General features: G+C 46.1%; 1 protein-coding gene across 9 annotated transcripts in view; it reads right to left on the bottom strand.

Moving 5' to 3' along the window:
- Positions 1-21527, bottom strand: part of KIAA1671 — a 337213-nt gene that overhangs the window by 294157 nt on the left and 21529 nt on the right. For 7 of the 9 annotated variants that reach the window (XR_014150498.1, XR_014150499.1, XM_081836490.1 and 4 more), the window contains exons 2-6: positions 18080-18181; positions 15822-17543; positions 14453-14546; positions 9363-12416; positions 8763-8888 (exon numbers count right to left, since the gene is read on the bottom strand). Coding sequence is in view for 7 of the 9 variants with exons in the window: in XM_081836490.1 (XP_081692616.1) it covers positions 8763-8888; positions 9363-12416; positions 14453-14546; positions 15822-17506 (4959 nt within the window). In the remaining 2 variants the exon portion in view is untranslated. Of the gene's footprint in view, positions 1-4335; positions 4402-8762; positions 8889-9362; positions 12417-14452; positions 14547-15821; positions 17544-18079; positions 18247-21527 lie in introns of those variants that run through there. The other 2 variants (XM_081836492.1, XM_081836491.1) reach the window with 2 other exon arrangements.

Raw genomic sequence — 21527 nt, 5'->3', positions numbered from 1 at the left:
TCTGGGTTCCTTAGTGGCCTCTGGAAGAAGAGGCTTGGTCGCAAATGCTGCCTGTCATTTCACCCTAGTTGTAGTTAGCACAAGCCACAGTTTCCAAACCAACTTCAAAACGGATGTTTCCTTTTCTGGCTTACCAGTTACAAACCACAGCTTGGTTCTGATGTCTGAATTAGGCCTATTGCAGTATAATTACACACAGGACACATGATCCTCCACCACTGCATTTGAAAATGTTACATGCTTTCAAAAGTAGCCCCACAAATGTGTTTCCCCTCACTCCTAGACAGAAAAGAGAGATGAAAGGACTTCTACCAGTTTCTGACACAAATGCCAATTACCCTCTCAAACATTCAAAGGCAACTGTCTTAAATGTTGTAACAGAGCTATTCATGAGCTCTAGAGAGCTTTTAAAAATGAATGAATGAATAAACAATACAGTTAGAAACGAGCTTGTAACCAGAGCTTGTCTTTGTAAGCCTCCCCACCTAGCAGAGCACTCAAAGTGCCCACCTGCATCGGTCCCAGGTGCAAGCCCTCCCCAGGGTGGAAAAAGGCCCTCTGGGCCACTTCTGACACAGAAGGCAGTACTGTGACCCAGGTTCATTTGGTTCGGCTGGGAGATGGGGACTGGGTATTTTGTTGACTGAATCCAAGCGCAGACAGGATGAGGTTTCAGTGGCTGGCAAGTCTGGGATTTAAAGGTGCCAGCCTTCTCATTACCAACAGGCTCCAGCCCTTCTATCTGGGCCTGTCCACAGGTTTCAGGTCCACCTGAATTCAGCAATCCACATATAGTACCAGCAGCCAAGGAATGTGGGTTACCATAAAGGCCATGACTGCAGGCGCTAACATCCTGTTACCGGCACAGTTTATGTTAATTTTAATCCTGAATCCTGCCAACATCGTACACCATCCCTGGTGAAAGTCAGCTGACAAGGAGCAGGAACAGCACAATCCAAAACAACACTGTGATCGCTGTAGTAAAGAAGAGACACTTCTCACTGGCCTCAGCCTGCTGCAGGGATCTCCTTTTAGTTCAGTTTGGGGTGGCAACAGAACTGAAGAAGTGGTGAGCAACAAGCCCCCACACTAGCAAGCCTGCATGATGACTAAAACACACAAGGCGCTGGGAACCAAAGAGATCCTTGGTGAGCTTCCAAACTTCATGAGCCATGCAGGCTTCCAGAACAAAGTAGAATCATAGAATCATAGAGTTGGAAGAGACCACAAGGGCCATCGAGTCCAACCCCCTGCCAAGCAGGAAACACCATCAGAGCACTCCTGACATATGGTTGTCAAGCCTCTGCTTAAAGACCTCCAAAGAAGGAGACTCCACCACACTCCTTGGCAGCAAATTCCACTGTCGAACAGCTCTTACTGTCAGGAAGTTCTTCCTAATATTTAGGTGGAATCTTCTTTCTTGTAGTTTGGAGCCATTGCTCCGTGTCCGCTTCTCTGGAGCAGCAGAAAACAACCTTTCTCCCTCCTCTATGTGACTTCCTTTTATATATTTGAACATGGCTATCATATCACCCCTTAACCTCCTCTTCTCCAGGCTAAACATGCCCAGCTCCCTTAGCCGTTCCTCATAAGGCATCGTTTCCAGGCCTTTGACCATTTTGGTTGCCCTCCTCTGGACACGTTCCAGTTTGTCAGTGTCCTTCTTGAACTGTGGTGCCCAGAACTGGACACAGTACTCCAGGTGAGGTCTGACCAGAGCAGAATACAGTGGCACTATTACTTCCCTTGATCTAGATGCAATACTCCTATTGATGCAGCCCAGAATTGCATTGGCTTTTTTAGCTGCCGCATCACACTGTTGGCTCATGTCAAGTTTGTGGTCAACCAAGACTCCTAGATCCTTTTCACATGTACTGCTCTCAAGCCAGGTGTCACCCATCTTGTATTTGTGCCTCTCATTTTTTTTGCCCAAGTGCAATACTTTACATTTCTCCCTGTTAAAATTCATCTTGTTTGTTTTGGCCCAGTTCTCTAATCTGTCAAGGTCGTTTTGAAGAGTGATCATGTCCTCTGGGGTGTTAGCCACCCCTCCCAGTTTGGTGTCATCTGCAAATTTGATCAGGATGCCCTTGAGTATGTGCTAGTGCAGGGCTTCTGAAAGGGAGCAGTACAGCCCCTGGGGAATCACCTAGAGGGCGCTATGTGGCAGGGAGGGGCCCCCCCAACAAGCACATCAACCACTTATTTACAGCTGACCAACCTACAGCCCAGCAAAATGCCTTCCTCACTTTGTATTTTAAGCTCTACTACTGTTCTATTTTTATAGGGTAGGGCAGGGGGCACTGGGGATGAGTTTGTGGAACTGAGGGGGCAGTGCCCCCTCCAAATGGGAACCACTGTGCTAGAGGCACAATGAAAAGCAGGAAGGCCAAGGCGTGAAGGGGCTGAGGAGGCAAGTTCGACATAATGATTAGAAAATTCATCCAGGTCATTTGACCACTGTCTCTGGTTTGGTTTCCTTCCTATTTTTCAGCACACAAGATACCCTTCAGACAATGCTAAAGGAATAGTTTTCTCCCTTTAATTTGTAACCTGGGTGCAACCTACTACCTCCAGTCACCTAATTGCTAGAAGCAGGCAAAGAGACACGTGGTTTCCCGGATAATGGGAAACAGAAATCAAACTACTAACAATGTTGTTCTGCCATAGCACTCAGTGGGTGTTTCACCTGTGTTCCTGTGTGCACGACAGTTGAGATGTACAAATCAACAAATGTACACCCTTTCATACAAACACTAGCACCAGTGTTCAATGCAAGGTGTGTAGAGGTAACATGTATCCCTAACAGGAAAATATGGTGTTCGGAAGATGGTTGGCTGACATTCAGGAACTCTGAGCCAGCAAGGGCCCTTGCCTAAGTCACACCCCCTTCCATGGGATCCCCTCCCACAACGAGTCTACGGCCTTAGCCCCATGATACCAGCTCCTCCTGCTCCTGCCCTTCTTCCTCTTCATTGCAACCACCTGCTTCCTTGCCAGGCAGGCAGAGCCACAGAGCAAGCAGGCAGGAGCATCTCTGGACCCTCCTTGCCCCATCAGGAGGAGCACCACCCCCACTGTTGTCAGGGAGAGATGGGTGGGCAAGCAAGCTGGTGAAGAGGGTGAAGAAGAGCAGGTGCCTCTTGCTGGGGTGAGGGTCCTCAGCAGATGCCTGCCCATGCCAACCTTTGACAATGGTTCTGGGAGGCCACCGGCAGCGCTTACAGAGCAAATTTCTCAAGGAGTTTTACTAGGCCCAAAGACTGAATACCCCACTCCAGATTACTAATTTTCTAATTGTAGCAGACTCTGACATCTCTGTGTAAGGGGAGGGGGCTGGGAAGAAGCAACGGGGGAATAAATATTTTTCTACCCTTTGAAGGCCACTAAGAACTGAACTAGATTTGCCTTCCTCAACCTACTGTTTATTTTTATTTATTTCATAAAATTTATATGCCACTTGATTGTTAAAAAAAACCCTCAAAGCGCTTTACAAAAAGAATAAAACAATAAGATTATCAGTAAAAACAGCTAGGTAAATAATTAAAATCAGTGTTAAAACCAGATTAAATCACATATCAGGACAGGTTTGGTGAAAGAGGACAGCGAAGGCCCCTGGCAGGGAGTTCCAAAGTGTGGGCACTCCCAGACTAAAATATCAATTTCTTGCAAATGTGGGACATGTATGATGTACCTGTAACAGCGCCCGTTCTGCAGATGGAAGCGAACGAGGGGCCATCTTTGGGGTAATGTGTCCCCAAGTCATTAAGGCCTTTCTATGCTAATAGTAGCACCTTGAACTTGGCAGCCACTGCCGATCTCTGAACACAGGTGTGATATGCAGACAAGGTTTCACGGCTGCCAGCAATTGTGCTGCACTAATGGCAGCTTCCCAATCAAGCAGAAGGGAAGCCCCACACAGAGCCCATTGCAGTGATCCATTCTTGATGTAATTAATGCATGGACTATGGTGGCCAAACTGCTACCCTCCCAATGTTTTTGACAGCTGCCATCAGCCCCAGTCAGCATGGCTGCTTTGTTTGGTGCTTGTCTCACCGAAAGGAGTTAGGATCCCAGTCCCATATACAAACCACAGATCTATGCTGTCATCTTTTATTATCTTTTATTATCCTTTTATTATCCATGATTAAATTATTTTCAGGTGTCTCTTTTCAAATGACCTTCCCCTCCTGGCTCCTAACCAAGAGACACCAATTGCCCTCCCTCCCTCCCACCTGACAGACAGGTCTCAAAGCCATGGACAGATATACTTAACGGGAAAGAATGTGCACCCCAATACTGAGAATATGAGCAAGAGGCAGATGTTCTACTCACCCACAGAGACCGTAAGGACTTCAGCAAGTTTGGGCAGTAATAATACTCCATTCTCACCAGAAGATGGAAAGAAAGTGTGCTCCCCCACCTCCGTTTGTTTTGCTCTTTAGTAGAAAGTCATAAGCATATTAGCCCAATTAAAGGCACCATGAATAATTCAGAGAGCTGCTCAATAGGAGGAAAGGATCTGTGCACCGTCTGTCCCTTTAACAGGTGGGGGTGCTGGTGCTAAAGCCACTTCCAAGCCTATTTACATTAACCAAAAAGTGCTAGTAGATCACCAGCAAGAGTGCAGCTGCAATTTCAATTTCCAATTATACTTCTGACCAAAACTTCTTTTTCTGAAAAAGGCCTGTTGAGCGGATACAGGCTGCAGTATATGGCAAAAGGAGCAGCCCTTGCTTTGTGGCTGACTGACCTCATTTCCCCTGAGCTGCAAACCACAAAAGGGGGTGGGGGAGAGGAACAGGCTTAGCATAAAAACACTTTTCAAATTAAAGAAGGGGATAAAACTATTCTAGAGCATGGAATAGTCCTGCGCTCCTCTGATGACCAGCAGCACTTGCAAACTAAAAACCAGCAGTAAACCCTACAAATTATTCATCAGCTGCTCTGTGTTCCTCTGCATGCAGCTTCCTAAGCAAAGGCTGTGAGAAGGAGGAGGAGAAACAGCTTTGCCACCTCTCAAGATCTCAGGTGTATGAGAAGAGGAAGAGGCGAAAGAGAGGTCAAGATGCTGTTGCCCACACTTCTTTGAGTCACAGACTGCAGCCTGCTTAACCCTGGGAGCCTTGCCCTACTCAATGGGGCTTACTTCTGAGTAGACTTGCGCAGGACTGCAAGAGCAGCCAGGGCCAGATGAAGACCTTGAGAGGCCCTAAGCACTGGAAAGATTCTGCCCCCAAATATGTAACTCAAAATAAAAGCAATACTAAACCATAAAATAAACACATGAGATGATCTGATTTCCTCTTACTATTTCAATCTACATTAGTAAGACACAACCCTGGTTCATGTAGGTGCAGATGAGTAATAAAAAGAGAACGAGAGAGGGGGGAAAGAGTGTGCAATGCCGTGTAAGGAAGTTTTACAAAGTTCTCATTTTTCCCATGATAATGATGACTTCAACACTTTTTCTTAAATATCAAATGTTAAGTTCTTCCTTTTTTAAAAAAAAAGATCACATTTTTGGGGGGTGCCCCTGCTTTGCTGGTGCCCTAAGCAAATGCTCAAGTCTGCCTGCTAGGTAATCCAGCACTGCCGACAGCCTCCCCTGCTTACCTAAATATAAGTGCAGTAAGTCAGCACCCAGGAGCTTGGGCACAAGGTAAGCAGAAGTTCTTGCAACAACAGCTGAACAGGAGCCGCCCCCCCCCCCCGCCTGCCCAGGAGGACTTCATCTGACAGCAGTGGATGTGGGGAGGGCTGTGTGGAAGCAAGAGTTTGCAGGTAAGACTTGCGGGGGGGGGTCATTGCAAAAGGCAGAATTGCCTATCCTGTTTTTCAGGTGCAACCAGCTGACACAGATTAGCCCTTTCCAGGGCTGGGATTAGCGTGAGGAAATCTGGACTCCCACAAAGATTAAGCCCTGTTATGGTTAAAGTCATCTACTTCCATCAGCCAATCCCAGTGTGCAGTGCTGGGTTCACAGGGAAAAAGACAACCATGCCCTTGGTGTACTGAAGCAAGAAGAGGAGAGCTCACACCATGGGAGGGCACAGGTTGGAGCACACAAATGAAAACCAAGAGACTTTTAAGTGAAATGAGGGGGGGCACACACAATGCCCCGTGCATTGTCTGTGCCCCTCTGGATTTTGTCGACTGCAGACAATATGGCCAATGGTCAGAGATTAGGGAAGCTGGAGACCAACACTGGGCAGTGGGGAAGACAGTTTCCAGTATTCACCTCTCTCCCACAGAACATATAAAAATCATCATAATCTCATTATTTCCCTTTTCAGCAACAGTGCAACATTATGATGAAAGCAAAACCCCAAATCCACCCCCTTGTCATTACCCCTTAATGTAAGGAGATGGAATTTCATATTGTTATTAAGAATATTTTTTAACGATTGAAATTGGGTGACGTTTCAAGGGTTTGGCTAAATCTGTTGTTTAAAAAGGTGGGTTCTTTTAATACACACACACACACACACACACACACACACACACACACACTTGAGCGATAAGGCTTTAAAGGGAACAAAAATGGGTAGCTTGCCGAAAATGAATGGATAAAATGTTAAAACGCCAATGTGGTGGCACCATTTAGGACTGACACACACCAAGCACAATGCAAACATACCTTGGCTTCCCATTAGTAAGAATCTCACTACCAGACGAGAGATTGATTCACTCAGAAGACAGTGAGCCAGATTTTATATTGTCTCCGAGTTTTTCAAACTGGGATTCCACCAAGGCACATCAGAGCTCTGCCACAAGAAGGCTGATAGTCACAGACAAGTTATCAGACAACCACTGTTCCTGGTCTTCCCCTGTTAACATGAAGCTCCAAGGGATGCTGGGTATGTTTCAGGGCAACCTTGCAGGACAACAATAATGCCCAATAAAGTTTACAGGCATCCCCCCTCCCCGGGACTGGATCCTAGAAAGCACTCCCCAATCTCTTGCCCATGCACGGACATCACAACATGGACATGACAAGAGTCCCCCACCTGCCAACTTCCCCAGTCTTAGTACTCCACTGCTAGCAGCTGCTGAAAAAAGCATACAATTTTCTAAACAAAGCAATCCTTTCAGTCACCACATGGTGGAGCTGAACACCCAGGTGATCAGCAAATCTTTGATTTAAAGCACACTTTTGAGTTTCCTATTTGCAGGCACAACTCTGAAAAGCTTCCTCCTCAAGGATAAGCACTTAACTGGCAGTTTGCTACTGTCACCAGCGTCCCATAACCCATCAGACACTGTTCCTATCCTTTCATCAATGCTGATCAACAGCAGCACCAAATAACACCAACTTCCACCTCTGCTGTTTATGCACTGTCACCTCAGAATTCGAAAACAAAACACATAATTCTGAAAGGGAGAGGCTGGAAGGAATATGAAGCAACACTTGCGCCTCACACAGTGAGATATCGTTTCCAGCCACAACATTTAATATGCTTTAGCCCCTTTTCTGGGACAGGCGCCTGTTTCAAATGAGTTCTGCACCATGGCCAATTTCATAAGGTAATGGAGAAGGAATGGCATTGATTGCAGGCATTCTGGCAATTATTTTCAAATACTTGCCTCTTAATTTCACCTCATACATCCAATTATAGGTAGTTACAACAACTCACAAAAGCTATATTTATTTACTATTAAATTTATTTACTGCCCTTCATCCAAAGATCCTAGGGCAGTTCACAACAGAAAAATACAAAATGAAAATATAAAATATATAACAAAGACAAAAACAAACCAATAACCTCACTTCCACAAACACTTTTCAAAAGCTACAGAATGTTAATCAGCCCAAGGCCTGGTTGAAGAGAAACGTTTTTGCCTGGTGCCTAAAGGTAGCCAATGAATGAGCCAGGTGAGTCTCCACAAATGAGGAGCTGCTGCTGTAGCCTTTAAGATGACAGCAGGCTCACTAAGTCTTGCCTTTGAGTAAAAGACTAACTGCATGGCTGTTTCTTAGGTTCAGTATTCCCACTCTCAAGAGGGTTTCTAGATAGTGATAATTCAAAGTAGCCAGCAGAAAACTTCCAATTGCCTTTTGGTTTTTTGAAGTCTGGCTTTACTTTTTAGATATTTTCAAACTAAAACCTATTCTGTGCTTATAATTTTTTTTTTTTAAGAGAAAGGTTCAAAATGAATTGCATATTTCACAATGTTTGGGGTGGGGTGCGGATATTCTCTACATCTATGAATAGAAGGGAAAAGTACCAAGTAAATTTGTCTACCCGATGGCTCAAGACTAAAGTATGCTTTTATCAGCAGAGCGAAGAACACCTTGTTTCACTTGCTCATGTCTCCCTCGCTATCCACTTTGTTGAGCTTGATCCCCTCTTCTAAACTTATGCCATATTCTCCTCCATCCCAACCAATCACGCTGAGTCAACAATAGGGCTGGGCAATGTCTGATTTTCAACATCGTGATATATCACCAGATCACTAAGTAGCCCCTTTTAGAGGCAATCCAGCGATCTAGGGGAGACTCATTGCTCCCTCAGCAGCCCCACAGAGAAAGGACTGGCGCAATGTGATTTAGGCAAGTCACTGGCCCACTCTAGACCAGGAAACCTTGGTTGAGCAAGGCTGCGGAAAAGAGCAAGGCAGGGGGGAAAGCACATCTGCACTCATAGCAAAGTGTGTAAACCATTCTGTGGGCAGTGAAGCTCTGAGGCCTTCAGTGCACCACATTTACGCAACTAGATTTGCAGGCCTGGGAAAAAAAATCACAGAAGAAGAGAACCTACCGCTGCCCAGTGGTCAGTCCTTTTGTCTGTGTAAAAACTGTGGCTCCTCTGCTGTAGAGGAAAGTAGGGAGAATTTCTTGCTCCTGAGCCATCATGGTCCTGCTTGGTCCATTCTTTGTCAACATCCTTTTAGAGAAAGAAATTTAAAAGAGAACTGAACTCACCAAAATCAAGACCTTGCTTTAATGCCACGAGTCCTTGCAAAGTTTCTATATCTGCCACTGCAGAGAAGTGGCAGAAGGTGTAGGTTTGTCTGCCCATCTGCACAGCTAATACAGCTTGCCAGTGGTGCACCCAAGGGTCAGCTGTATGTGCTGTGCAGATGGGGCAGACAAACCTTGTGGGGCATCATAGATGACATGAGAACAAAAAGACCTAGAATGGTCATTCCCCTCACCCTTTGCTCATTCCTTTCAGTAGCCTTCCCCATCCTAATGCCTTCCAGATGTTGCTGGGCTGCAATTCTCATCACCATGGACCACAGGCCACCCCAGCTGGGGATGATGGGAGTTGGAGTCTAGCAGCATCTGAATGGTTCCAGTTGCAGAAGACTGCCCTGCAGAATACAAGCTCCACTCAGTGACTGGTTCTGTAATGTACCTTTGTCCTTTCAAGGAGGAAAGAGTCCCGTTGAGATGTCCTTTGTTGGTTCAGCTGGCTGTCCATAGATTCTGGTGGGAAGCTTTGACATACTCTGTTTTGGTCTTGTCTTCCTCTTGTTTCTGGCCCAGAGGGTAAACTGCCCCTTGCCCTGGACTGGCGACTCTTTTCAGAGTACGAACGCTTTAAGTCTGGTAGGTCACAGGCCAAACCAGATGTGGCGCGACTCCATTTGGCTCTGCTCTTGACTGCAGAACCGTCATTCTCCAGAGAACTTCCACCTGCACCAGCTTGCTTCTTATCAGCCCCACTCGCGTCAACACTGGTGCTCCAGTTGCCCTCTGAATGCACAGCTGACAGTTGCTTCAGGCTCACATCCTTCCCCAAGGCACCGTCACTGAGTACCTGTGGGGGATGAAGGACAAAGCTTGTCTCCAGTTCCACATCCGTACTGACAAGACTGGAGACCTGTGAATTGTAATAAGCATATTTTGCACTTTGGTGCCTTAACACAAGGTCCTCTCCTTGATCATCATCAACAATGAATGTTTTTTTCCTAGTGCTGACTGGATCTGCTGCAGGTGAATACTTTGGTTTTTCTGCAACTGCCCTTGCCTGGAAAGGAGGGCTGAAATTCACATCTATGGCCTTGGAGGGATTCAGCTGCTGGCCACAGTTCCTCAACAGCTCTCTCTCTCTCATGCAGAATTCTGTGGCGTAAATATCCTGCCTAGTGCTCCCTGGAGAATTCCTTTTATGTGCCAATCTCTCCCAAGGAAATAAGCTGCTATCTTCAGGAAGACCACCCTCTTTCTTGCCCAGAGCCGCAGAGTCCTTCTTAGAATCTCCTTCATATTGGGCCATCAGTGCATCAATGTCAAGAACTTTCGACCTGTAATAATCAGAGGCCTTACCTTTGGCCATACTGTGACTGTGGTTGCTACACTTCTTTTGCCCTAAATGCTCACTGTTCCAATGAAGAGGTCTGAAATAGAAGAGAGACTCTGGCCCTGCTAGATGCAGGGGATCTACTTCTATAACCCTCGCTTTAGCATCCTCTAGTTGCTGCTCCAGAGCCATCGAGTTCCCATCTCTGGTCTCAGTTAGTGTATGTTTAAATGTTCCTTTCTTTGGAAGATCTGAGGCACTACCTTCTCCCCCTTCAATCCAGTTCTTTTTAAGATGCCTGTCCAGAGAGACATGTGCATCTGTAAATCTTTTACTATATTGGTAATTTGGGGGATAGGATCTTCTGGAAGTACTAGTATTGGGAGTAACTGAAGCATCTTTGGCTAGTGAAGAAATGTGTTTGCTTCTGAGAGGATCAAGTAGTTTTCCAGAGATATTTGCGTTTTCATCAGGGATCTGGTAAGTAATAGCAAAATATGTTGCCTTCGGCTCTGAAGGAGAGAGCTGATCCTTAAGATCATTGCCTGGACTGCTGGGAGTGACTAAACTCCCATCCTGTGGCTCTGCTCCACACCTGGGTTTTGGGTTTCTCTTTGCAATCAATTTGTCATGAAGTTGCAACGAGTCCCGTCTGCTCAGGGCTTTGCCACTCTCCTGAGCCAGCAGCCCAGCTTCCTCAAACTGGGCAGCATCATGAGGCAAGGTCTTCCTTCGCCATCTTTCTGAAGCTTTTGGACCAGAAACATGACGGCCACTTCTCCTGACCATCTCTTCTCCACTAAGCTGTTGATGTTGGTGTACTTCAGCTTTGTGCTCCAAAACATTCCGTTCTTCTTGGGCACTGTATGCCACTGAGCATGTTGCTAATCCAAATGCTTTAGATTCTTCTTCCTGCTCGTAAGATATTGCCTCTGGGTGGGGACACTTGCTGCTGTGCTTTTGCCACTGGTAATGGGTCATCCCACACAGAGAAGTCTGGCTCTCCTGCTTATTGGTAATGGGTGAAGAAATGTTCTGACCACCATTTGCTCTGGCTTCACAGCCATCTGTCCAGTCTGGACCTGCTTCAAAACTCTCTGGGAAGCATTTCAGCATTTTGGAACTCTCCATCTTACCAGCAAGAACAGCATCACTTTTTCTTTTTTCTGTCCCTGAAGACAGCTTAGAGACTGTGTGATCTGTTTTCCCCAAATCTTTCTCTCTATTAGTGAAGTATGAAGCTATCACAGTTGCATGCTGCTGTCCAGTCAGATATTTATCCAACTCAGCTCCTTGCTTGTGGGAAACATGTTGGCTTTGGGAGGCACTAACTTCTTTCAGAGCAGTTACCTTTGTTGAAATTTCCTCTGCGTCTCTTGCTTTGAAAAGGAAAGAGTCATCTTTCCAGCCATCACCCTTAATGTCGGAGCTACGGGTCCAAGAAGCATCCACAGCACTCCCATCCGTTTTTCTCCTCTCTTTCAAAAATCTTCTGCTGCGTAGGGTTACAGCCTTATCCTCAGGCACAACTGCAATTGCCTCGCTTTGCACCCTTTTGCCAACTGTCTGGAGAATTTCATATCTTGGCTCTATCCTTTGGTACATTAATGAGTCCTCCACATGCTTTGAGGTGGGTTTTTCATACTTGTCTTTTGCAGTGTATATCTCTGATGCCTGAGGAACTTTGTCTTCATTTGAAATGTTTGCATTTCTTTGTTTTCCAGCATCTGCTGATATATGAGCCTGCCTGGAGGACACTTTCTTTGGGTTCATTTTAGCCTCCTGAGCTTTTTCTAGCCATGACTCCTTGCCAAATCCTAGCTGCCCCTCAACAAGCTCATTCATTGCCTGCAATGTAGACTCAGCTTCAAACTGATCAGCAGCTATGTGGTGCCTCTGCACATTGTGCTCAAACATGGTTGCTCTGACAGTTTTAATGCACACATTTTCTATAGAAGGCTTGGAATGTGTTTTCATGTCATGATCTGTGACCAAAGCAGGACTTTCACCCTGCAGAGTGACATTTTGACTCTCTATGGCAAAACTACTATCTCTCTCAAGGTGCCCATCTCTGCGTGGGATTTTTAAAGGCTGCTGTAGCTTCCGGGGAGTTCCAGCCAAATGGGCTTCTCTAGAATCTGTTGCATGCAGCAAATGTGCCTCATCCTGAAACAATATAACATTAGAAAAAGATATTTTAGAGCATTTCTAAATGACATCTTACACATATGCCACTCCTGTAGCATTAAAAATAAATAAATCATAAGAACAACCTTGTAACATCCCATAATTTTATACCAACTCACAAGTTTTGGGCTTTTCTTAAGAAGTTTGAAACATTTCAATAACAACAACAAGAACAGGATCTTTCCTGTAAATGGTTTTTGGACTGTAAAACTATAGCAAAAATTGCATGCAGTAAAATTGGACTATTTTCCCCAAATATAACCACTATTCTCCTCTGATTTGGATGGTGCATGGTTTCATCCTGAAGGACTCAAGCCTGAGCCAATTTCTGCTGAGCCCTGGGCAGTATCCAACTAAGTTCTGCTTAGAGTAGACCCACTGAAATTAATGTACTGAAGCTAGTGCTTTAATAAAATTAAAGAGGTGCTTTAATAAAATATTCAACAACTCTATTAAACTGTTATTTTTCTCCATAGTGAGACCGAGCTAGACTGAGCTAGGAGAGTACAGTGGTGCCTCGCAAGACGAAATTAATTCGTTCCGCAAGTCTCTTCGTCTTGCGAGTTTTTCGTCTTGCGATGCACGGTTTTCCATAGGAATGCATTGAAAATCAATTAATGCGTTCCTATGGAAACCGCCTTCCCCCGACCTCTTCTGGCGAGCGGCATTTTAAAATCGCCCGGGACAGCGGAGGACTTCTCCGCTGTCCGGGCGATTTAAAAGCCCCTGGGAAGGCAAGCAGGGGGGACAAAGACTTTTGCCCCCCGCCTGCCTTCAGAAGAGGTCCAGGACAGGCTTCGCGGACCTCTCCGCAAGCAGCGGGAGCGCTCCTTGCGGAGAGTTGCCAGCGCGCCCAGGCTTCGCGGCCCCGCTGCCCGGCTTCGGGACATCGTTCCGATGCCAGGCGGCGGGGGGAGGCTTTCTCGCCCCGCCGCCCGGCATCAGGACGATGCCCCGAAGCCGGGCGGCGGGGGGAGGCTTTCCCGCCCCGAAGCCGGGCGGCGGGGGGAGGCGTTCCCGCCCCGCCGCTCGGCTTCGGGACATCGTTCCGATGCCGGGCGGCGGGGGGAGACTTTCCCGCCCCGCCGCTCGGCTTCGGGACATCGTTCCGATGCCGGGCGGCGGGGGGAGACTTTCCCGCCCCGCCGCTCGGCTTCGGGACATCGTTCCGATGCCGGGCGGCGGGGGGAGGCGTTCCCGCCTCGCCGCCCGGCATCGGGGCATCCTTCCGAAGCCCGGCGGCGGGAGGAGGTGTCCCCGCCCCGCCGCCAGGCTTCGGAGGAGGTCCGAGGACAGCGGGGAAGACGAGCTGCGCTTCCCCGCTGTCCCGGAGATTTCCCTATGGGCTGTCGTCTTGCGAAGCAAGCCCATAGGGAAATTCGTCTTGCGAAGCGCCTCCAAAACGGAAAACCCTTTCGTCTAGCGGGTTTTCTGTCTTGCGAGGCGTTCGTCTTGCGGGGCACCACTGTACATCACCAGCCTATCTGGGACCTCATGAAAATTTACTAAAGCATGGCAAACTTTAATTGACTGAGATTAAAAAAGATGTTCAGTTTGCTTTTAAAAGATATAAAAATATGCCTTGACACAAACTGAGAAACAACAAGTCTAACAGTGAAACTTCTGTCCATATCCAAGTATCATTATGACAAATGGAATGAAATGTTTAGAGAGAGTTAATTGATGGCATAATGATTAAAACAAACTAGCACTATTCACAGGAGAAAGAAGAGAGGCAGGGAACTCTTTCATAAAAGGCTACTAAGCTTACTGAGGCATTTTGCTATCTTATGCTTAGAAACAACCATACACATGAGCCAAACACCCCTAAATTAAGGGTTTTTCTTTGCTGCCTAGTTCAGCAAAGGAATTAGCAAGTTAAGCACCTTAGGATTAGGTCATTCTTAAAATGCACAAGGTCCAGTTCTTGATCAGGCATATGCACAAGCAGAGCCTGACACAATGTCAAAACAGGCTTACATTTAGAAGAGCCAAACCCTACAGTGCTCTCTCACCTCCTGAATATCTGGCGTTTGACTAACAGGCTTCATGTTTGATTCAGACTGTCGCTCAGGCTTCGTGTCACCAGAAGTCACAGGGCTGGAAAACCTGTTTGCAAAGATTCCACTGAGTTAAAAAGGAATGATCTAACCTGAGTAACAAAATTACTAGCCATTTGCTCCAATACAGGTACATCAGTACATTACAGGTAAACAGCATATTAATTTAGCAAACTTCCAAAAATTCCAAAGCAGCTTTTCATAAAGGTCACTGGAAAAATTAAATTTAATAGCAATGCATCCACTCCAGAAAACCCTGACCTGTCTTACTGGCCTGCCATGATGTGTAAATGGATCTAATTCTGTCTGCCCTTTGCCCCAGACCTAATGAGGGCCAGCTCTGGATCTAAACAGAGCAGGCACAAGACAATGAGCCACTGGAGCCTGGCCCAGCAACCACCTCCTCCCTCCCTCCTCGGCACCCTGACCCCCCCCCCCCCCGCCCACCATGACAAGCAGTCAGGCTGGGGGGGGGGACCTTTGTCCTTCCCCTGAGCCACTCCTGACAAAGTGACAACAGGTTGCCTCAGCTTCAGTCTGAGGAAGCAATTGACGGTGCCATGTGCAGGGCTGCCTGAAAGAGTGCTTGTGCCAAAGCCATTTTTCTGCACTTCCAAATGCAATGAAATTAACCTGTGTTTTAAAGCAGTGGTAGTCCAGGCACTCTCTGGTCAAGCTCATCCACAATACCTCACTCTGAGCAAACCTGGGAGAACCCATGCCACTGCTGTGAGAGGGCCGGCAAGCAGAAGGGGGGAGAAGCAGGTGGGCAAGAGGGAAAGTTAGCCGTGTCAACCCCCGTGAACTGCAGGGAGCAACTGGCCCCATTGGCAGATGGAGATGGTGTACAATCTGCTACCCCTCCCATTAAAACAGCTGAACACACTGAAAATATTGCCCATTCAGCTAACAAAAAAATAAACCTATTAGACTCATTCACATACATTTGTTAGTTTGATAGAACTATCAATGCTTGGTCCTACCTTACATTATGAATTTTGCGTTATTAAAAAAATCATTATTTTAAAAATCAAGGGTAATCCTGCTTCTTTAAGGCTGTGCTGAAACCTGCAGGGAATCACAGCCCCCAACCAGAACACACCATTTTAAAGAAACAGTGTGCTGTCAAAGGCCATCACTGACACTCCTTTCCACACCAGCAACTTCCCCTATCAATTTGCAAGGCAGAATGCCAATGCTTGTGCAGACAGATAAGATTTCAAGAGCAACTGAGGAAGTAGGAGAATGAGAATAATGGAAATGTTCTAAAAAGAAAATTTTATCTGAATTTATGGAGTTTACATCTAATTCTTCCAAAACTTACAGTTTGGTCAAGTCTGCAGAAAGAGGCCGCGAGCGGAATGACTGGCGCGGGTTTCCTTGCTTGGTCTCTGTATTTTCAGCAGTCAGTTCTCTGATCCTCTGCTGGATGTTCATAATTTTGTTTTCTTTCCCAGGACTTTCTGGGAAGGATTCAGCATTCACTAGAGGTGCGCAGCTTTCAAATGCATCTGGTAAATTCACAAATTTTTTTATAGTGCCTTCCCCCAAGCTTTTGTTTTTGGTGTCTGAAACATTTGCAGAGATTTCACTAAAGGCACAAGTTCCCTTGTGGTTTGGTGCCATTCTCTCTTTGCCAGACAGCCCTTCGCTACGGGGTGGCTCTGTGTTTTTTCCTGAAGTTGCTGCAATATCTGTTTCTCTCCCATTTTCTTCCTCTTGGCTTTTAAGTCTCATCTCCCATAGGTATTTTCTGTCCTTTGCAGAGACATGATTCAAGTCTTTTGGAGTGTTCTGGCCTAGGGGCCCAACTTCATTTGAAGAGGGCTTCTGGATTTGAGCAGTAGTTTTACTTTTAATACCCAGGCAGTCTTCAACCTGAGTGGCACTTTTCAAATGTGACTTAGAAGAATCCACTCTATTTAACCCTTCTGCTTCACTCTTGGTCCTCTGTTCAAATGGTCTGCCGCTGCCCTCATTGGTAAGGAGGTTCCTCTCCTTGCTTTCAGATGGGCAAGATTTCCTTTGAATTGAAAAGTCTCGGATTTCAAATTTTGCTGTAAGATCCATGGATAGTGGGCGAGGCTTCCTAACCCAGGACTTTTCAGGATTAGGTTTTTCATCAGAAACATCAGTTCCACACTGCTTTTGATCCTTTAAGGACCCCAGAAAAATGGCAGACACTGGTCTCTGTTTGGGCCTTGGCTGCTCCTCGCTAGCCAAACTAGCGCTGCTCTGCTGCTTTCCAACATTTTTAGGCCTTTCCTCAGTAGCACCTGAAAAGGACTCTTTCCTTTCGAGAGATCTGTGAGGGTTGCAGGAGACAGGCTTGGACTCTGAGGAAACAGAAAATTGCCGGTGAATGGCAGCACCTTCAGGTCTTCTGTAGGACATTTCTGATTCTGAGGGAAGCTGCCTGTCCTGTGCCCGTAAAGCGCTGTATGTTTTCTCAGAAGATAACTTCATCCTTGTTTCCTCAGTACTTCTGGTTTCAAATAGGATTACTGTGTTAGCCTGGGGACTGGAATAAAAGGGCATATTTGCAACAAACTCACTTGTGCTTTTGTTCTCGATTAATTTTTGCTCTACCAAGGGCGGAATGCTTCCACTAAGCATTCCCTTAGCATCTGCCACATTGTCTTCAACGTTTTTGGCAAATGCAAAGGGTCTGCGGGCGACATTGCCGGGTTTGGCTGTGGGGACAGGAGCTTTCACCGCTGCAAAAGTGTCCCAAGACTTCTCCCTTGAGAATGGCTTCGGAGTTAATCGTGGCCTTGAAGTAGCTGGTGGCATTGTTGCTGGTCTCATAGGGTTCCCAAATGTGCTCCTTCCTTCTGAAATTTGTGGGGACACAGAACTTGGATGTTCATTGGACTTGTTGCTTGTATCAGAAAGATTGCTGGCAAAGGTGTGTTGAAGTGTTGCCTCATTCACAAGCTCGCTTCGATTGGTCAGGGATGTCAGGACAGAGCTGACTTCAACTTTCGTTGCCATCGCTCTCATTGCCATCCAGGGGAATTACAAAGAACCCGTGAGGAAGAACATGCTATAAAAAAGCAATAAAATTAGGTGTTACTGCCCCTCAGTTCAACAAATGGGAGGTGAACAAGCAGACATGGATATGGACGGAAATGGATGGGTGGTGACAGGATTCTAACAATGTTTTTAATATCAAGAGTTTCTTATTTGGAGTCATCTTTGCCAATAAATATTTTTGTGGGTACCTTTTGCCCACATAAATGATTTCCATGTAGAAAATGCAAGTTTCTCAGATTCAGACAATCATTCTCATTTGCAAAGGCACACTTGTAGTTGAACATATTGTCCCAGCCCAGCCCTCTTTGTTGTCTATTTCCACTTGATTCCCAATGCACTTTCCATCACAAAAACACATTTATATCACACAAAACACAAAAACACAGTTGCAAATATCCGAAAGGAAGGAAGGAAGGAAGGAAGGAGCGCCATTTGAAATCCAATGGTGCGTCAGAAGTGAACGTGTGCTTCCAATGAATTTGTTGTAGTAACACCAAACCCACAAGACACTTTCCAGTACCCCCCTTTCACACAAACCACACCGACCTTAGTCTCCCTGGCCACTGGAAAGAGAGGCAAGCCGGATCTGGAGACATTCTGCAGAGAGTCCTCTCCATGCATCACATGAGAAAAGTGTTGCTCCTCCTCCTGTGAACAACAACAGGTCTTTTCAAGAAGACAACATTCAGAGGCAAAGGAAGGTCCCGAGAACATGCAGACGCACATGCTTTACTCAAACTGCTATGTAACCTCTTCACTTGAGCTGTCTCACTCACAGGACGTCTTCTTAGGATACTGACTGCACAACTTTGTAAGGAAAACGGCAGCTGGAACTGAGGAATCAGCAACAAGACCAAGAAGCAAGGTAGGGTGAGGAAGTGACAGAAATCTATAAATCTAGACTGATGCAGCACAACACACTTAATTTCAACAGGCTCTAATAAGGATGATGAAACCAGATGGCAGGAACGTCTCTCGCTTATGTGAAGGTAATTGTCTAGCTCTTTCTCAATGGTGTTGTTGAAACCCTAACAGTTAAACAGGATTTTGTTGACTTAAAATTTTTGTATTAAATTTTTGAATTCTGTATTTTTGTGACAACCTTTGCTGGGAGCCTTTCTTGCTGAAGGAGGTATAGAAATAAATATTAACAATTACTGTACATTTTAAAGTGTCATCTGTTTGCCACAGGGGCCTGCCCTCTTGTACTCTGTGAAACACAATGTGTACATTTATGTTACTAAATATACTGTATATACCCGAGCATAAGCTGACCTGAATATAAGCCGAGGCACCTAATTTTACCACAAAAAACTGGGAAAACTTATTGACTATAAGCCGGTTCACCACACCACAAACCTCCTGGTGGGCCGGAGTGTGTGTGTGCATGCGCGCATGCGCACACGGCAGAGAGGGCTTCTCTCTCTCCCCCCCCCCCAGCCGCTCCCGTCCCCCTGCCTACCTAGGGTGCTGCCGAGAGGCAGAGGCTGGTGGTGGCAGCGGCGAAGGAGGAACAAGAAGCCCGAAAGCCTCTGCCGCTGGAAATGTACTCAGGTGGGACCCTCACTTGAGTATAAGCCAAGGGGGGCTTTTACAGCATATAAAATGTGCTGAAAAAGTCGGCTTATACTCGAGTATATACGGTATATTATTTTCTTTCATTACTAAACAATAATGTCACCCATATGATCTCTCTGGCACTTCTAGGAAGGGCTGGGAAAGAACCCTGCCTGAAGCCCTGGAAAGACGGTACTAAATATAACTGCAAGTCCAAGGTCTGGATTTGTAGCAGGCGATGTTCCAATAGAAAAAGTCACTCTCCATCACCATGGGAAGTGGGGTGGGAGTGTGGTGTACCAGAACGAGAGCCGCTTGCCTAGCTGCTCTATCTCCTGTGTTTCCATGAGCTCCTGGCAGCATTGGATGGCACTGGTTCCTTTACGGAGCAGCTGGACAGCTGGACATGCAGAGGCAGAGGTGGGAGTCCCCAGCCTCTCCTGCTAAATACTCAGTCAGCAGCCAGGGATCGCACAGCCTGTGATCACACACCCAGCAGAGAAAGAAGGGAGCCGCCAGATTTTGCCTTCCCGTTGCAGCAGTGACCTGTTTGTACTTTGCAAAAGACATGACGAGAGACACTGATCGAGAGACTCTGCTGCAACAAAACACGTGAGGCAAGTAACTGTGTGTAGCTGCTGCTTCTACAAACCTTGATGATCAACAAGAGTACTTAAGGATCTGTGGGTGTTTGGGATACTCTGGAAGAACCTTTTCTGTGAGAAGAGGCTTCCTATTATTCGAGTCATACTATTATGAAAGAAACTGGCTGAAGTTTGTTATGTCTAGTAAACTGCTAAGAAACTCATGAGCAATATTATTAGATTTTTCTATAAAAACATTTAATCTTACCTATTATAAGAAAAAGTATAAAGCGATATTTTTGTATGTATTGGAAGTAGAGATGGGAAGGCCGGGGGGGGGGGGAATGGAAAAATTGGGGGGAAACAGTTTTTTCCCATTTTCTTCCAAAGCCATTTTTTCCCAATTTCCCTGGTTTTTCCCCATGACTTCCCATCTCTAGTTGGAAGCTGCCCAGAGTGGCTGGACCAACCCAGCCAGGTGGGCAGAGTAAAAATAGAAGAAGAAGAAGAAGAAGAAGAAGAAGAAGAAGAAGAAGAAGAAGAAGAAGAAAGAAGAAGAAGAAGACTATCTCTTTTCTTGAAAGAGAAAAATGAAATCGCTCAGTGGGGATAAAAGGAAAAATACCTAGGAATTATTGGCTGGTGAACGTCACTTTAAAATTGTCGAGCTGAAAACCAAGTGGCAGGCGGCCCCAATGCTTCCAGTGTTCTTAGTAAAGTATACTGCTAACGAGAAACTGCCTTGAAAATCGATGGACTCAGACTTCCGGGTTAGCGCCTCCGGCAATGGCTGAGCTCCTCCGATCGGGAGGAACTTACTCCATGGAAAACAGGGTCTGACCGCCACGGCGAAGGCGGAGACCCATTGAAATCACAAGCGGGAAAAGCTTGTGAACCTGGGATTCGGCTGGCACCTTTTGCGCCTCCCCTACTCGCAAGGAAACCCTGTTTTGGGGATCCGGAGCGACGTGGGGTGAGCGGCGCGGTGCTTTGAATCGACTGCTTTTTTCATGGAGTGAAGCCGCATTGCTGTTGCTGGAGAGCGCTGACTTTTTCCTGTGGACAATTGGATTTTAAACAACTACCCGTGAGTAGAATGGAAAATTGGATCTTTAAATATCTTAATTTGGCGCTGAAGCGGGAAGGTCATAAACAGGAAGTCCGCCTTCCGCTTTTGTAAATAGACTGAAGCAAAGACGTTACAAGCTAAAGTCTTTGAAAGCCTTTGATAAAAGATTAAATTTCCATCCATTAAAAATACAGAACCCCCCTTGGAGGCAGGTGAAGCGGGGGGAAGCTTTGAATTTTGAACTTAGTAAGCCTGCAGGAGTGAGGGGAAAATCAAATCACCTCAGCTCTGAAACTGGGAACGGGTTGCCAGATGACGTTTGGGGAAAGTTTGTTGACAGAACGGATTTGACAGCTAGCTGAAATAAGAGCAAGATACTGTTTCCATTGTCCTCTTCTGCATTCAAAATGGAGGGAAAGTAACCGAAAATCGAAACTTTGTTTATTGCGTGAGCTGTGCTTGAAAGAACTCATACAAGTGGAGACTGTTTCCCTCTAGAGGGAGCTTTTGAAACTGTTACAGGAGTGTAACTGGGGGATCTCCAGCTGCAAGATAAGGATTCTGAGAACCAGTGATTGACCTTGGACTATTCAAAATGTTGATAGGAGAAGATATTGTGACTCTATTATGTAAAATAAATAATTCGCTGGAAGAGCTTAATAAAAAGACGGATGCCACGACTTTTAAAGTTGATAACTTGGAACAAAAAGTGACTAATTTGATACGAGAAGAGAGCATCAACACAGGAATAATTCAGGACTTGGCACAGGAACCTACTTTAGCA

This window comes from Podarcis erhardii (assembly GCF_964252035.2).
Source record: "Podarcis erhardii genome assembly, chromosome: 13".
NCBI lineage: Eukaryota > Metazoa > Chordata > Lepidosauria > Squamata > Lacertidae > Podarcis > Podarcis erhardii.
This window is presented reverse-complemented; position numbering and strand designations above follow the sequence as displayed.